This window comes from Oncorhynchus clarkii, chromosome 10 (assembly GCF_045791955.1).
Source record: "Oncorhynchus clarkii lewisi isolate Uvic-CL-2024 chromosome 10, UVic_Ocla_1.0, whole genome shotgun sequence".
In the NCBI taxonomy this organism is placed as follows: Eukaryota; Metazoa; Chordata; class Actinopteri; order Salmoniformes; family Salmonidae; genus Oncorhynchus; species Oncorhynchus clarkii.
The window spans coordinates 46,072,860-46,091,120 of record NC_092156.1 but is presented as its reverse complement, the minus strand read 5'-3'; the positions used below and the strand labels follow the sequence as shown (position 1 = coordinate 46,091,120).

General features: G+C 41.1%; 1 protein-coding gene across 3 annotated transcripts; it reads right to left on the bottom strand.

Annotated features, from left to right (window-relative positions):
* Positions 1 to 744: 744 nt before the first annotated feature.
* On the bottom strand, positions 745 to 16,076 carry LOC139418626 (Rho GTPase activating protein 31). 3 transcript variants are annotated; one of them, XM_071168228.1, is made up of 14 exons: positions 15,903 to 16,076; positions 15,527 to 15,594; positions 15,307 to 15,406; positions 11,934 to 12,036; positions 11,510 to 11,654; positions 8,914 to 8,996; positions 8,706 to 8,813; positions 8,355 to 8,494; positions 7,623 to 7,830; positions 7,135 to 7,259; positions 5,386 to 5,442; positions 4,507 to 5,217; positions 4,197 to 4,372; positions 745 to 4,084 (listed from the first exon to the last, which is right to left on the bottom strand). In XM_071168228.1, the coding sequence occupies exons 3-14, from the start codon at positions 15,404 to 15,406 to the stop codon at positions 1,964 to 1,966; spliced, it is 4,077 nt and encodes a 1,358-aa protein (XP_071024329.1). In that variant the 5' UTR covers positions 15,527 to 15,594; positions 15,903 to 16,076; the 3' UTR covers positions 745 to 1,963. The 3 variants fall into 3 exon arrangements, with proteins under 3 accessions (XP_071024329.1, XP_071024330.1, XP_071024331.1); XM_071168230.1 differs by having other exon boundaries at positions 1,716 to 4,084; positions 7,135 to 7,256; positions 15,903 to 15,984; XM_071168229.1 differs by having other exon boundaries at positions 7,135 to 7,256; positions 15,307 to 16,074.
* Positions 16,077 to 18,261: the final 2,185 nt, after the last annotated feature.

Here is an 18,261-nt window from a genome sequence, read left to right as displayed (position 1 = left end):
TGAGGAAAAGCTGAAAATAGCAACATGGAGAATTAGATCTTTGTTTTCCTGCAGTTCTTTGTGATATTGGGAGTAATTTTCCACTACACTCTGTCGGATTTGAGGATGACAAAGAATGATTCAAATAAACTTCAGTGCAGAGCTAGCTACCAGTGAAGACGTAATACAAATATTTACCTTTTTTGTTCAACAAATAACCTTAAATTCAATACATTTTCATCTCTGTTATCAAAATTAAGAGAACCAATAAATACAAAAAAATGATTTTGATTTGTTTAACACTTTTTTTATTACTACATGATTCCATATGCGTTATTTTATATTTTTGATGTTTTCACTATTATTCTACAATGTAGAAAATAGTAAAATAAAGAAAAACCCTTGAATGAGTAGCTGTGTCCAAACTTTTGACTATGTTGTCAAAATAAATCATTACAAACTGTAACATATAAAAATAAAGAAGTCACAGTGATGCCGAAACATTGGTGTTTCACCCAATAAATTACTGGGAGTTTATATATATATATATATATACAGTGTGCGACTCTCTTTATTTTTATAGTTTACCGATTATTTGCAGTTAGTCAGCACCTCTAAACTAAATAATTTTCTCTGGGTGTACGCCAGTTCATGCTTTTTTCCCCAAATAAATCATTACGACAAATCATTCTATGAACAAATCCCTAGAAAATATGTTAGGCCTAAATATGTTAGGCCTATACGTGTATTTTTAATTTTCATATCTTTCCGTGGCTATACACAATACATCCAATTTTGGTCCATACAGAATTGTACAGGTCACAAATGTAGTATTATGTCAATACAGCTGCAACCAGCATCCCTGTTCTGATATTCGTTTGAACTCTTCGCAAACATTTAGAGAATAGTGTTTGAGTCCTCTCTTTTACAATCTGCACTTGTATCATACACAAATACAAGTGTTAGCACATCTGTTTCTCTCACTATCCTTTTCTTTAAAACGCAAACATTTCTCTTCAAAGCCTGTTTTCATCACAACAGACACTTTTACATTAGGTACTTTTGTCATCTGTCCTCCTCATCCTAAAACTTTACCAAAACATTACTTTACAGTCCAATTAAGAGAACACCAACTATGTCAGTTCTGATAAATCACTGGTAGCACTGGTAACACATACCAGTATAACTATTGGTAACATTACACAATATAGAATTGGTGAAGTAATGTCTGGCTACTAGAATTGAAGCCAAATAAAAACAACAACAACAAAAAATTGGTCAAGTGTGTTAATGACTATCTACAGATTGATAATTGGATAAATAAATACAATTTAGTGTCTATAATACAATTACAACTAAAGTAGCCGCTTTCTCCTGTTCTCATTACTTAGAATATTGGAAAAACACTGTCCTGATACTATGTCAGGATAAAAGCTGATCACAGCGACAATAGCTGGGCGTCAGTGGGTCCATACTGTATGGAGTCATTAATCAGTTCACAAAATATGTAAGAAAAAAGGTAGAAATAAAAACAAAGCAGCGATCACTGAAGGTACAACTCTCTTTGGCAAAAAGGCAATCTTGTGATTACAAATGATGACATGCAAACTAGTAAAATACATTTTCTCAAATACCAATGGCAATATGGGTCGATGTAACATTCTCCTTTCTTTGGCTGTCTATCCTTCATATGCATATTACAAACATGTCTAACATTTGAATGTAAAAAAAATAATTTGAATATTAATTGATCATTACTGCATATGATTTGGACTAAAATCTTCACCACTAGTCGAGAATACTTATTTTATTGCAGGACAGAGGGGTGATTGTAGGAGCATTGGAAACAAATAAATGGTTCATTTCCCAAAGGTAAAATTATAGGTCCAATATTGCTCCAATCTTTTACATAAGTCCAAGAAAAGGGAGGATGATCAGAAGGATAAACAGAGTAGTGTTAGGAAACTGGTTACTGTCCAGTGTCTCATTCAATCTGCCTGTGGCTCCTGTTGTCAAATATCATGGACCTCCTCTGTGGCTGATAAAAGCAGCTGGTTGAGGTCTCCAGCCTCTGTCCACTCTTGGGTATTGTCATTTTGTTCCGCAGGGTCGCCCCCTCTGGGGTCCTGAGATTCTCATCCATCTCTTTAGAAAATATATCGAGTGCTGATGTTTCAGTTGGACTTCTGATGGCCGAGAGGAGGAGCTTACCATCATCCCCTAGCGGTGGGTAATCCATGATGGGGAAGGGTGGACTGAACAAGATGAGGCTCTGTGGTCTCTGGCGGTTCCTAAAGGATGATCTTTGTAGAACAGTAGACCGTTCAGGTCTTGGACCGTCAGCAAAGGCCTCTGCATTGGAGGAGCGTTTCCTCCTCAGCACCGGTGGGTCTGAAACAGGTGTGGTTTTATTAGTCTCTGTAGATTTCTCTGCAATAGACTGCCTTATTTGGGATTTGGGGGCTGGCTCCTTATTCTCCAACTCCTCCTTTAGATCCCTGATAGATGGAAGAAGAGGTACAGTATCTAGTTTCTCTCCCCTGGTTTTTGTGAGTTCTTTCTCTGCTTCATTTCCTGCATCATTGTTCGTGGGATGAGGTATGTGGCTGTACTGCACCTTTGGGGGGATGACAGGCACGGCTTTGGCCTGGCAAGTCTTTATCATGAAGGCCGTCCTGACAGACGACACACTGACAGGGGCGGAGTTCCGGCGCACAGGGGCCTGACGATCGCTCAGGAACAGCTCCAGTTCCTGGGACAGGCCGTTGGATTTGGTCCCAGACGGGGTCACTGCCCCTCTCTGAATGGAGGACAACTCAGCTGACTCCATGTTTTGCTGATTGGAAATGTCTCTGATGCATCGAAGTCCTAAATCCAAATTGAGTGAATAGGGTCTGTGTTTGGAAAAACTGTCCTGCACAGTTTTTTCTGAATAACATGCTTCATAAGACGTCTGTCTGTGGAATCTCTGGGAGGAGGTGGTGTTTTTCTGCTTGGCTATGCAGCTGTTCTCTCTGTGTGGTCTCATTGCGTCATCACCGACCATGGGGGTTTTGGCGGGTAACGGAAGTGGATGTGTGATTTTAGTCTCTGTTTTGCCGCTGCATGCTAGAGAGCTATTTCCTGGGAACACCTCTATGCTCCTAACGGGACATGATCCATTTGTTGGTTTGTCTTCTCTAGATTGAGGAGGAACGTTTAGATCTTTGGAGCTCAAACCTTCTTCCGCAGAACAAGACGATGACACATCTAGTTTTCCAAACAAATCCTTAAATGTGGGTGAATGAAGAGGACTGGTTACCCACTGTTTGGTGGAGCTGAAGACCTCCTCCCAAGGTTCCTCCTCCAAGTCCTCCAATTCGGAGTGTCCTCCACATCCATCCTCATCATTTTGGTGTGCTAGCCCCATGGTGTGGGGTCTTTCCTCCAAACATATTGAAAGCCTCTCAATGCCTCCCATGACAACTGACAAAGCATTCTTTCCATCATCATGGAAAAGCCCTTTGACCCAATCTTGGTTTTTACTTTTCCATGATGGCTCTTTTCCTTTCTCTACTACAGACATGCCTATGTATGTTATGTCATCCCCTGGCTGCAAATGGTTTATGACCTGGCTTTGTTGAGTAGAATGTAAACTTGGCTCTGCGAGGGGATGAACCACAAGTCGTGGCTTGATGCTGATGGGTTTATCTGTTTCTGTGTGCTTAGATTTTGGGGAAATGTGGGGTTTGTTTTTTGTTTTATCTGTTGAATCAGCAGCATGTAGAGGTGTATTTTTCATATCTGTGCCAACCATGAAATGTAATGTTTTGTCAAACGGAAATAGTGTGTCTAGGGAGTTCTTTCTTGCTGAATGTGCTACTGTAGAAGCACTTTGATCAGTCAATGCAGGCCTGGTGGGCATCAAAGGCTGTCCCTTGTATAATGACGAGTGAGTTGGAAGACTGGTTCTTCTTTTTGCCTTAACATCCTCGCGAGTGTTCTTGGTGGAACAAACGACAGGCATAAACTCCTCTTCCATAATGTCAAGCTCAGGCTCAGTGATTTTCAGCTCAAGATGGAGCTCACACCACAGTTCTTCCTTGATAGGTAGAGATCCCATATCCTGCAAGACATAAATCACAAACGCCCTAATAAAGCGACAGCCATTGTCATTGTAAAATCCTTTGTATGTTGTATGTGATGAAGCACAGAGCTAAACTGGAGATTAAACATACCAGTTGTGTCAGTTCTTTTGTCTCAAGCTGCGGTGCTGGCGGGCTGTCCAGTTGATTCCCAGGAGATTGCTGTTTCTCTTTATCTTCCTCTCTTGTGTTGGGAGTGGAAGACTGTCTCAGGTCAGATACTTCCACCTTCCCTTGAACCTCTTTCACCTCTCCTTCACTTCCTGAAACTAATAACATAAATAGATGTGTCATTATTTTATTAATAGACGCGGTTACCATGGATAATGAGGAAGGTTTTCAATCTGAGTGCATGCACACACACACAGGCTTTTTTCTATGTTACCAGGTGAAAATGTCCTACCCTCTGGCACACTTTTGGAAGCTGCCTCCTCTCTGCTCCTCTCCTCTGCTGGTCTCGCCTCCTTTTCCAGAGGGGTTGAGCTGCTGTTACTGTAAATACTGCTCTCACTCCCCACACTGCTCTCTACAAGGTGGTGCTCTCTGAAACTTGAGCTGCCGCTGCTATCACTCTGCTCTGACTGGGAGGTCTCTCTGCTGGGTTTCAGGGCAGCTGCAGCAGGCCTCTCTTTCCCTGTTGCCCTGCAGGGGGTGCTGTTGGAGCTGATGACTGCAGACACCCTCAGGGGCACGGACACAGCAAAGGGCTCTGATATGTTGAGAGCCTTGCGCTGATGCCTAGGGGAGGACTCAGGGAAGAGGCTTCCTGGGAACGAGGGCCTGGATGTGCTGCTGTGGGTGGAGCCAGAATACAGCATCCTCCTGTTTTTAGGAGAGGTGGGCTGGCAGCTGCTGAGGTCATCGCCTTTGAAAACCTTCAGTTGTTCAGGTAGAGACTTCTTTTGGGGTGGTGAGACACTTGGAGAGCCCCTTCTCTTCATGTTAGGGCTGCTGCCACCTGTGGCCTCGCTCGATTTCTTAATCTCAAACTCCCACCTCTGGTGTTCACTGAGGTCATAGAGCGAGTCAGATCCAAGTGTTCTGGATTTTATGCCTGGTGCAAAGAAACCGTTGGCCTCGCCTGCTGAGTTGAAATTTCCTGGCTTGTCATCATCTGTGTGTTGGAAATCAAATGTGAAACAAATTGTTAGATATACATCTTCTCAGCCTTATTTACAAAGCAAATGCTACAATGAGGATTTGTTTATTGGATAGAACTGCTGTGAGTAGATTTCACAATGACAAAAGTCTTTTGTATGCAATGTAGTGCATTCAGCCCCACCTGTTGGCAGAGAGCACAAAGAGTCCATGCTTCTAGCTGGTCGGATAGCTGCCTTTTCTGTGAATCAAGAATGCAGTCATGGGGTAAATCCATTTGAATTCAATACATTTTTGATAGCATCCCTTTTGATTGAAACAAAACTTTCCATACATGTCTGCCCATGGAAGTGGTCAGAGAGTAACTTTTTGGACCTGAATGCCAAAGCATTTAGGAGATAGAGGTGCTCAAAGTTGACCCATTTTGCATACCCCACCCCATGGGCGATCTGGGGGTCCTCCCATTATTTTGGGCATCTGAAGCTCATTTCCTGCATTTCTACTAAATATAACATGACCCATGGACCTTCTAGCCATCTATTTAGAACAACAAAAAGTAAGCAAAAATGCCCACAGTCATCAAGCTAAGTAAAAGATCCTTATTAAATAAGTTTAAGTGATTGATAAGACTGAACTAGATCAATGATAATTCAATAATCAATATTGTGTTGCTCCTTTAACCAACAGCCTAACAAATGAACAACTCTTACAAATAAAGCACAAATACCTTTGATTGTCTTTATGAAGACATCCTCTATCAAATTTCAGCCAGACCGCCCAGTTGCCCCAAGCCGCCTGCACACCAGAACCCCCACAAGTCTAGTCAATAACTTAACTCTCTCCCCAACACAGCTTCTTTCCCATCATTTTTTTATGTCTCAAGGGAAAACAAAAGTTGAATAAAAACACACATTAACACAGAGAAAAAGTACACCCTCCATAAAATTAATATCATAGGCCTAAAAGTAATGTAAGGCTATTTCTACTTACACACAATATGACGGAGTCACCCTGTCCTGCACCTAGGGATCCACGGCCCTACAGCGCCACAACCCAACACACCCCACTCAGCTTTAGGACCTTACTGAAACATTCATTATTGGTTTCAGGTATGTTAGGCCAAGGCAACCAACAGTGACGACCAACAGTACAGCAGACCCCCGGGGCCAGGAGTGAGCAGCCCAGCAACTAGGGATTTCCTAAATGGGCATCTCCCCTGACATGGGCATGTTTTCAATATAGACTCCTTTTGTCGTCCAGTATTCCATATAAGGCACCCAGACCTTATGAAAGTTGAACAGTATACCCTTAATCTTGTAGTAAATCAAATCTAGTGATGCAGTGCCTTCGGAAAGTATTCAGACCTCTTGACCTTTTCCACATTTTGTTACGTTACAGCCATTATTATGAGCCGTCAACAGTCCTGCCACAGCGTAACACTTGATTTACATCCTCATCAGCATTCGTTCTGGTTGGCTGATAGCCTATGCGCATCAGAAAGAGACAGTAGAGAGGAGCGGCTGCATCTACGACCCTCCGACCCAACTCCATCCCTTCCTCAGTCGGGAGTTACACGTGTGTGTCAGGGCAGCAGCAACACAGGTAGTTTGGACTCTTGCTAACCACCATATACTAAAATATCCACACAAGCCACAAGCCAGCCTGAACTGTATATCATGGGTTAAAATATTCTGAATATTAAATTATGAAGTTATTATTTAAGAGCATTGAAGTTAAATCAAAATCAGTAAACCATTTAATATGGAGCTAGCTAACAAGCAGATTTACATCAATCAACAATGATCAACTGATAGATAGCACACCCTCTTTTCCCGATGTCAGCCATGCCTTTAGGAGGCAAGTAGACTTGTTCAAGACCACCAAGAATGACCCTGATTTAGCCTACTGCAGTAAAATGTTAAAGTGCTTTTACCTGTGATGTTCTGTGCTCTCAAGAACACACTCCCATTCCGGCTCAGTTTCCCCTTAGAGTCTGTCACAGACTTGCCCAAGTTGAAGATGGACTTCCACGTTTTGGATTTCCCAGAAAGCTTTCTTCTGACAGAAAAGGAGAAACATTTGTGAACATTATGGCCTGTTTTGTTTTGTATTTGTTGATAGTCAGTGTGTTTATTGAAGAGTAAAAGCAGTATGTACAGCAAAACAATGCAGTAACAATAAGGGTGCAGTAGCTAAAACCATACGATCAACCTAGACTGATTTGCCAGGCACTGTACTGCATACACGGTACAGTGTATGAGTTATTGTATACTACATTATGTTTGATCGAGTTATTTTTATTTATTTATGTTTTCACTGCCAAATGTATCCAGGTGCCTGCCTGCCCAGAGGATTTGTGTATTAAGCAAGTTTGTTGAGTATACTAAATAAATCAGTCGGCTGAATCCTCATCCATCTCACTTGCAATCCGATATGTCTATGACGGTATGGTACAGCGTGGCAGTGCTGGTATCTGGTAGACTGTTCTCCCGTTGTCGTTCTTTCCGTGCTGGGTGGTTAGGGCTCAGGGAGCGGGCCTGGGCCTCTTCCAGGCTCATCAGCTTCATTGGACCACCCTGGCCACTGATAGGCAAAGTGGCATACTTCTCCCCACACATCAAACCGGGTCCTGTAATACACCATTGTGTAGCTTTTTTTACTGTTGGCATGACAATAAATACAATCCATTGTCCAATGGCCATATACAGTGCCTTGCGAAAGTATTCGGCCCCCTTGAACTTTGCGACCTTTTGCCACATTTCAGGCTTCAAACATAAAGATATAAAACTGTATTTTTTTGTGAAGAATCAACAACAAGTGGGACACAATCATGAAGTGGAACGACATTTATTGGATATTTCAAACTTTTTTAACAAATAAAAAACTGAAAAATTGGGCGTGCAAAATTATTCAGCCCCCTTAAGTTAATACTTTGTAGCGCCACCTTTTGCTGCGATTACAGCTGTAAGTCGCTTGGGGTATGTCTCTTTTTCACAAAAAATACAGTTTTATATCTTTATGTTTGAAGCCTGAAATGTGGCAAAAGGCCAAATACTTTCGCAAGGCACTGTAAATGACACAAGCAAGAGGGCAACATTCATGAAATGTCTAAATGCACACATTGGCCTCGATCAAACATTGTGACATGCATACCTTTAGGTTTTATTGGTGCAGCTGCATGGTTGAAGATCTGCTCAGTGTGATTTAAAATGAACTCAACCACGGACTGCTGTACCCGCACCTCCAGGAAAGCCATGTCCCCATTGCAGGATGCAACTTCAATATCTTTAGAGCTACAAAACACAAAGCCAAGAGAGAAAAGTAGAAATGCTTTCATTCACAACCAAGGAGTTTTTTCTTTTACCGTTGCTCATTGAGAGTTACCATATGGAATAATGCATCCGATAGGGTATAACTCAAACCAAAGGTAGTTATCGCAGAACTGTTTTAGTATGTTCTTGGATAAGGTGATATTGGTTTGTGTACAATATGTGTAGAGCTCACCGCAACAGATTTGGAGCCCACACCAAGGCCAGGTTGCGGCTGTGCATGTTAGTCTGGGGGCTTAAGGTGGCCAGGTGGGCCAAATGCTTGGTAAGATATTCCAGAGTCCTGAAGAGAGAGGGGACACACTTTCTTTTAGCTTATAAACCACATATAAATGTTGGAAAGGTCCTTTACAAGGGAAACAAACGTCTGAAGTGAGTTTTACCTGAAGTGGGGGAGTGGTAGCTCTTTAATGACATCCTGAATATGCTGTAATCGTTCATGATCCTCCTGGACTGAGACGGCTTCCTAAACAGTAAAAGACGAAGACAAGTATTATCCGTGTTGCACATCATTCTCTCTTTGATTATGCCACAGTATTAAATGACTAATCTCTCATGTAAATCAAACAGGGATTCTTGTGACCAAAAGTGGACACATTACAGATGTATTGTACTGAATCCCTTGCACTGGCTCTATGCACACTCACTAGACTCCACCCTCACACTCACACATACTACACTGACACTCCAACACACGCAGATACGCACACTACATATGCTCACACACAAAACACACACACATGCATACTGACGCCACACACACACTCACACAGACACATGTTCACATACGCTGTTGCTACTCTGTTCATTATACAATGCTGTGAAAAAGTATTGGCCCACTTCCTCATTTCTTATTTTTTTGCACATTGTCACACTTATAATGACTCAAATCATCAAACAAATGTAAATATTACACAAAGATAACCCTAGTAAACACAAAATGCAGTTAAGGGATAATTTTATTTATTAAGGGGAAAAAAAGCTATCCAAACCTTCATTGCCCTATGTGACAAAGTAATTGCCCCCCACCCCTTAATAAATCATGAATTTACTGTGGTTAATCACATTTTTTGAAAACTGAGTTCAATTTCACTAGCCACACCCAGACCTGTTGAATCAAGAAATCACTTAAGTTGAACCTGTCTGACAAAGTGAAGTAGGCCAAAAGATCTCAAAAAGCAAGACATCATGCCGCGATCCAAAGAAATTCAGGAACAGATGACAAACAAAGTAATTGACATCTATCAGTCTGGAAAGGGTTACAGAGCCATTTCTAAAGCTTTGGGACTCCAGCGAACCACGGTGAGAGCCATTATCCACAAATGGAGAAAATTTGGAACAGTGGTGAACCTTCCCAGGAGTGGCCGGCCTACCAAAATTACCCCAAGAGCGCAGCGACGACTCATCCAAGAGGTCACAAAAGAACCCACAACAACATCTAAAGAACTGCAGGCCTCACTTGCCCCAGTTAAGGTCAGTGTTCATAACTCAACCATAAGAAAGAGACTGTGCAAAAATGGAATCCATGGCAGAGTTCCAAGGCGAATACCACTGCTGACCAAAAATAACATAAAAGCACGTCTCCCTTTTTGCAAAAAAACATCTTGATGATCCCCAAGACTTTTGGGAAAATATTCTGTGGACTGACGAGACAAAAGTTGAACTTTTTGGAAGGTGTACGTTACATCTGGGGTAAAAGTGGGGTAAAAGTAACACAGCATTTCAGAAAAAGAACATCAAATATGGTGGCGGTAGTGTGATGGTCTGGGGCTGCTTTGCTGCTTCAGGACCTGGACGACTTGCTGTGATTGATGGAACCATGAATTCTGCTCTCTACAAAAAGATCCTGAAGGAGAATGTCTGGCCATCAGTTTGTGACCTCAAGCTGAAGCGCACTTGGGTTCTGCAGCAGGACAATGATCCAAAACACACCAGCAAGTCCACCTCTGAATGTATTTTTTTTTTTTAATGAAGGTTTTGGAGTGTCCTAGTCAAAGTCCGGACTTGAATTCGATTGAGATGCTGTGGCGTGACCTTAAAAAGGCGGTTCATGCTCGAAAACCCTCCAGTGTGACTGAATTAAAACAATTCTGCAAAGAAGAGTGGGCCAAAATTCCTCCACAGCGATGTGAAAGACTCATTGCCAGTTATCGCAAACACTTGATTGCAGTTGTTGCTGCTGAGGGTGTTACAACCAGTTATTCGGTTTAGGGGAAAATTACTTTTTCCACATAGGGCCATGACGGTTCGGATAGCTTTTTTTCCCTTAATAAATAAAATCATCACTTAACTGCATTTTGTGTTTACTTGGGTTATCTTTGTGTAATATTTACATTTCTTTGATGATCTGAAACATTTAAGTGTGACAAATGTGCAAAAAAAATAAGATATCAGGGCAAATACTTTTTCACAGCTCTGTATATCCTGATTGCCTAGCCACTTTTATCCTTAGCCACATGTACATACTCTATTACCTCAACTACCTCGTACCACTGCACATTGACTCGGTACTGCTACTCCTTGTAGATAGCCTCGTTCTTGTTATTGTGTTACTATTTTCTTTAGCAAATATTTGTCTTACTTTTTAACTCTGCACTGTTGGGAATGGGCTCTTAATTAAGCATTTCACTGTAAAGTCTACACCTGTTGTATTCGGCGCATGCAACCAATAACATTTGATTTGATTTTGATTAGATTTTTATATGTAGAAAGGAAAGGGGGAAACCTAGTCAGTTGTCCAACTGAATTCATTCAACTGAAACGTGTCTTCCGCACGTTTCAGTTGGGGGGGGGGGGCCTGCCTTAATTGACATCCACGTCATCGGCGCCCAGGGAACAGTGGGTTAACTGCTTGCTCAGTGGCAGAACGACAGATTTTTACATTGTCAGCTCGGGGATTCGATCCAGCAACCTTTCGGTTACTGGCCCCACGCTCCCACCCGCCAGGCTAGAAACACTGCCTCTTTGAACAGTACTCACAGTGAATTTCTTGTAAAGCTCATAAGTGAGTAGAGGATTGGGTAGCTCCCTGAAGTACAGCTTGCATAAGGAGCCCACACAGTGGATATCCTGGAGGTACATGTCCTTTGTGAGGTCAGGGCACAACTCAGTGCAAAATTCCTGTCTGTAAGTAAGCACACAAACACATGGGTATCGATACAGCTGGAGACGAATGATGCTTCCACAATCCCTCTAGTATGTGCAGGTTGTTTTGTAAGATTGAAATGTAGGCTGCTAAGGGTTTATATTGAATAAACTAAAGTTGTACAGCATGGTACGTTCATTATGGCCTAAATCGATTAAACGTACTACACAAACATGCATAGTATAGAGCCCAAACTGAAATGTTGACTTCCCTGTCCAAATTATTTTGGGAGGCACAGTATGTGGTTAAAATACTTACCTGAGTCGCTGGATATTGGAGGTGACCCCTGAGAGTCTGTATATCCCATCCACAACGCCATGTTTCTCAATGAACTCTGCACACGTCTTTAAAACTTGGGGAACTGAAAAAAAATAACGATAAACAAATATTATTTCAACCATCCATTCGACATGAAAAGACACACACGTGGCAAACCAAATAAAAACATTTTGAGGGTTCAGTCTGGCAACAGACAGACTTTGAGGAGTGAAGGTCAACATATTATAGGGTGGTCATATTAAACTCGAATGGATGTTGTAAAGAAGGTACGTGAACAAGCTGTTATTTATGCGAGAAATCATAACATGCGACGTTACGTATCTTTTGGTGTTCTGCAAAAGGCGACATTCTCTTTTTTTAGCAGAAATGACGTTCAACTGAATATCTTTCATTATATTATTTTAAAACGTAATGCCATGTCTTCAGTCTAGGGCAGTGGATGGGAAAACGTGGCAACTTGGGTTTTAGCAGTTGGGAAAATGCTGGCATTCCATTTCAACTGCTGACATAAGGCAGAAAGAGGAGGGACAGAGAGGGCCTCTATGAACTGGACAGGGTCAGTTTAATGCTGTATTTACTATAAACAGAGTCAGAATCTGGATCTTTGGCTCATTCTTTGAGACAACCCTTTTTTCCATGGCAGAAAAGGACAGAGAAGCGTGAGGAGGATGGTTTGGGAGAAACCAATTGCCATTAGTATAAATTGTATTAGTACTTATTTAGTATTTGAAATCGTACTAAACACACTTTACGCTGTAGCTTGGCTTTGTATTCCATAGGGTTGCTGATTGTGAAGAAGGTGGAATTTCACAGGAAGTAAAAAATGGTTTGTTTGTTTCAGAGGAAGGTTGACACACCCAATCCTTGCAGCTGGTATTACTTGTGACACTTCCTCTAATAGAAATAGCCTTTCAAATGTTACCACCCAATTCTCTATCGCTTTCCAAACTCTATTCCCTACTGGGATGTCTCTATTCTTAAAATATGTTATCTACGATGCTGTATTCGAGAGGAATGTAGGTTTGCTTTCCACACCAATGAATACTTGTAAATCAAAGAACATCTTCATAATACATTTCAACTGGAAATGAAACATGTATAGCTCCGCTTTGGCACGGTATGGCGTAGACTACAGCAGTTAGTGTCCCTCCTTACTACGCTAATCGAAAAACCATATGATATAGCTCACTTCTTTTTGCCAAAGTTGTTCCACTCTGGACTGAAATCAGCAAACCAATGTATGCAACAACCTTAGACGAGAAATACCCCGTGGACAATGTTCCTGTAAACTCCTCTATCCCTCAAGGAAAGCACTTGAGACTCAAAGCTCAACTAATTTAAGCTAAATAGACCTTCCCACTTGGCAACCAGGCATTCCCCACTTCACAGATACACTAGATGAGGCCCTTCCCAGAACTCTTTACAAGGGGATAAGGAACCATCTCGCCAGTGCCCCAGTGACGGTGGACCGTTTCACATTTTTAGCCGCACAATGACAAGCATGGAGGTCAATCTCTCGTGTCCCCAGAGAATGTAGAGCGATATAGTGTCGGTCTACTCAACAACTTACAGTGGAACAGATCAATGACAGTTTACAGATTGTTTCCCTCGTTTGCAGACTCTTAACATATCTCATGAACAACACAACTAAACTTGAACAATAAATCAGTAAGCACATAGACATGATGATTTCTTTAAACTGCATTGTTGGTTAGGGGCTCGTAAGTAAGCATTTCACTGTAAGGTCTACTACACCTGTTGACTAATACAATTTGATTTGATATTATTCATATGCAGCTGAACATTAGCTAAGCAAAACTAAAATAATTTATTCCATCTTTGAAGCTTTGGAACGTACTAGCCAGAGGTTCCCCTGGGCAGTATGAATGAAAGTCTGTTCTCCCACATGAGGCTTGCTTAGGGACTACACATCTGAACAGACACTCTCAGTGACATGCCTGTGGTCAAAATGGTGGCTGGTCTGAATGGGATTTGAGTCACCGTGAGTTTAGAGTATTTTCTCCGAAGGAAAACTCCTGCTTGCCTGAAAATCTTCTTGCGGATTCAAAAGGAATCTAAGACTTATTGAATGAGATGCTGTTATTTTAGACGACAACTGTTCAATCAAATAACATCCTCGTAGGTAAATTGTCTGTGTAAAGGAAGTAATTACGCACATCCTTTCTCTTCCCTGTCTAGGGTCAAACAGAGTTAGTAACATTTCAGCAACCTCAATACCAACTCAACAACAGCTGATCTCTCAAAGTGCCATGTCAACAAAAGCAGATATTTATTATAAGCCACTAATTATATATATAATTATATATGCCATTTGACAAATAAAAACTAAAAAGTATCATCATATTAACCATATAGTGATTTATACCTTCTCCCCTGTAGCAGAGAAAAGTGTGTATTGTGTAACAAAGATCTACTGTATCAAATCGGTTACATCTGTTCATCTGTTAAATCTGTTCAAAATAAAGGTTTTCAAGTCACATCACATTACCTCACTTCATATTACAATTTTACCTCCATTCAAATACTATCTGGGTAAACACACCCATCCTCAATTGTTGTCTAAAATATGATCTGTTGGCTGACACTCCCCCCAATGAGCAGTGTTGCCCACCCAGAATCCTCAGACAGCGAGCCAGACACAGGCCTCTTGGTGGGCAGGGGAAGTTGAGAAAAAAGACTATGAGCCACACCCTAACTCACAAATCCCCTATTTAAAACTCTGTGGGAGCCTAAAGGACTTAATGGAATGTAAAACATATGTACATCGATATCCATATTGCAATATACATCTGTGTCACATACCTGAATAAACGACATCATCTTCTATACAACTGTTAAAAACAGCATGGATCTTTCCTAACCAATTTCACATTAAGTTTACAAAATCATCCAAGGCAAAGAGGTTTAACATTGTTTTCCCCAAAAATTATGGGGTTAAATAAATCTCAATCTAATTCGGAATTCTCCTAAAACCTTAGAGGTGTTCCATACATGTATAGACAATTCAACTGTACCATGACACATCCTGTCGCAAACAGTCAACATTGTAATAGCTAAATTAAAAACAAAATGTGTTGTTTATTAAAAAACATTAAAAAACTAAATGTGTTGTTTATATGGTTAATACTACATGTCTAATAAATCTGTAAACATGACATATGACAATGGCCTCAACAACTCTAGTACATGTTGAATAATGGGCCAATGATTAGGCTCCGTTCCTGTGTAACTCAGAATTCACAAGGTCAATATTATGGGGGCATGATGACATTTTCTGAAATCTGCTGGAAAAGGGAAGCAACATAATAAACATTGAAAGAAACAAGTTTACCGTCTTGTCCTGAATTGTGTAGATGTTCTGTCAAGTCACAGCCGAATGCATTCTCACATCCTTTCTTTTTGGACCTCTGCTTGGTTCCTTTATTCTTCATCTGGATCCAGTTTAGTAGTCCAGGAGTTCAGAACAAACAAATCCTCAAATACACAACCATTGATCCAACAGACCCTGGGAAAGGGGTGAGATGTAGCCCAAAAGTAAAAACCATACAAACCTCCCAAAAAGGATTCAGCCGCTCACATCTTGACCAACCACACTAAATGTGTGGGAGACTGAAAAGTCCTTGAGAGAAGAATGAAGCAGACGTCACTTTTCTGTCAGAGTTTTAGTGCTTTATACATTTCCAATCAATCTTACAAAAATGTATGGGAAAAGCCCTTGTCAGTTATAATTGTAAAATGTGGATTGGGAATGGCAGTCCTCTGAAGTGATTTATCTCAGGAGGATTTGCAGAAAACAGCACCAGAATTATTTGGTTTCCTGTCGTTTTTTTTACTCAGTGTCCCTCTGCCTTTTTTCTCTCCTCCTCTTTTCCTCTCGTCCACACAATCTCCCTGTTCTTTGGCTCCTCTGTATATGAGGAAATGTACCCAGTGAGGCGCAGGAATATTGTTTCTTTATCCTTCTGCTTCCAGTTTTCCATGTTTCGAAGGTCATGGTAGTTGTGGCACTGGCGTGGTATGGAGATTTGAAATGTCAAGTCTGTGAGAAGGGGAGGGAAGTGAAGTCATGGGAGGGGAATAGCGGACTGCTCTTTCTCCTCTGGTTTAGAGATTACTGACCCCTTTTATCCACACTTTTTTTTGTTGCCATGGTCCTAACAGGAAATCTGCTCTTTGCCTTCCTGAATGCTCCCAAAGTACACAATTTCCTGTACAGAGAGCCTTGTTTGGAAAACAAAAACAGACTGGTTCTTAAGGAAGAGGGAAGTGGGGGGAGAGTGAAATGAGGGCTTTAAGGGCACAGATGGGAAAACTGGGAAAAGGGACACATGGTTCTTGTTACTGACTGCTTAGCAGTTTAATCCTTTTCCCTCTAAAGCAGACTGAAGCTCCAACCACGTGTTTGAAGTACACTTCCTCATATCAAATTAATGTTTAACGGATCAGAATGAATCAATACTTTAAAACAACCTTACTAAAACTCAGTAGGCCTAAATACATAGCTACTGGGTTGGTTGAAAGACATTCAGGGTTTTCCATTTCATTTTAAAGCATATACCTGGATCGACACAACTGATGGACGTCGGATGTGGAATAAACTTAACACTTTTGAGGTCTGAAAACATCAGACAATATTTGAAGTGAATAAAACTAACTTTAATGAACATATGTAGAGCTGTAGTTGGCCTTTCTTTGATTTGGTTTAAATATTTTCTTGGCAATCTGTAGAACTGTTGAAAGAGCATGGTCTTGTAGCCCTCCCTGTTCAAACAAGAAATAAGTACACTACCAAATACCAAGAGAATTCACATGCCCTTGCTGTTCCTTAGGTAGTGTCAAGTAGAGTCAAACAAGGGTGTTTATAGTTGTAAGCTATAACTTGGGCCCATAGCTTTTCCAGGTCAGGTTATGTTGTCAGGTCCCTAACTTTAGCACTAGGTCTTTAGCCATTAAGGGTCATTTAATTGAACATTTGTTTTTGGCTTAAAATAAAGTTTCCAGTCAAGTGACCAGGCTTGCTGAGCCATTGAGAAAACAATCCACGTAGGGAGTCAATAGTTTCGACATATCCTTAGTCATCCCCCCCCCCCCCCCCCCCCCCCCGAGAGGACAGCTGGCTAATAGTACAGTAGGAATCTTTTCTGTGGTTGTATTATAATTTTAAGCTCTTTATGTCTGCTGTAGTGCAAAGTACATTTCAAACTCTACATTCTATGATATCATGTGATATCTTGTTTGCTGGGCTCAAAGCTTAATGTTTCAAATGTCAAAAGTTAGCCTTTGGTGCCCTGGCCATCCTGGCCTCCACTGAACAAAGCTTTCTTTCTGCACCACAGGAAAACGAGATGACATCATTTTGCCCATACAAAGGCTCGGACATCACACTCCTTCCCCTCTTTGGTTCCCTCCACAAGACTGGACTGGTGAAACAAGTGCTCCCTTCAGAGCACAGCCTTCAAAATTGTAATCAAACTACTATACTGAACAAAAATATAAAACGTAACATGTAAATTGTTGGTCCCATGTTTAATGAGCTGAAATAAAAGAGACCAAAAATGTTACATATGCACAAAAAGCTTATTTCGCTCAAATTTTGAGCACAAATTTGTTTACATCCCTGTTAGTGAGCATTTCTCCTTTGCCAACATAATTAATCCACCTGACAGGTGTGGCATATCAAGAAGCTGATTAAACAGCATGATCGTTACACAGGTGCACCTTGTGCACGGGAACAAAAGGCCACTAACAACACAATGCCAAAGATGTCTCAAATTGAGGGAGCGTGCAATTGGCATGCTGACTGCAGGAATGTCCATCAGAACTGTTGCCAGAGAATTTAAATGTTAATTTCTCTACCATAAGCCTCCTCCAACATAATTTTAGAGAATTCTAGTTGGCTGGGCCTAGCTCAGAAGTGAGTGGGCCTATGCCCTCCCAAGCCCACCCATGGCTGCACCCCTGCCCAGTCATGTGAAATCCATAGATTAGGCATTTATGAATTTATTTCAATTGACTAATTTCCTTATTTTGGACTGTAACTCAGATTTTTTTTTGAAATTGTTGAATTTATATTTAGTATAGATAAAAACATTTTACATTCCATCTTGTCCATCATTTGTAGAGCAGTAGAGGTAGAGAGTGAAGAACAGGGACTTTCTGTTTAAGTTCAGCTAAGGACCCTACTTTACAAATCAGTATCATCAACCCACTGTATAAACAATCACATTACACAACCCTACATTGCAAATCGAAGACTATCCCTAACTAAAACACACTTGAAAATGAC

What these genes read in the sequence shown, in the direction of transcription:
- LOC139418626 (XM_071168228.1), bottom strand. Translation starts at nt 15,406, where the DNA reads ATGAAGAATAAAGGAACCAAGCAGAGGTCCAAAAAGAAAGGATGTGAG. An exon ending in TGCACCAATAAAACCTAAAG is followed by an intron (nt 7,831 to 8,354) that starts GTATGCATGTCA and finishes GGTGTATTACAG; the next exon opens with GACCCGGTTTGATGTGTGGG. An exon ending in ATAGACATATCGGATTGCAA is followed by an intron (nt 7,260 to 7,622) that starts GTGAGATGGATG and finishes CTTTTCTGTCAG; the next exon opens with AAGAAAGCTTTCTGGGAAAT.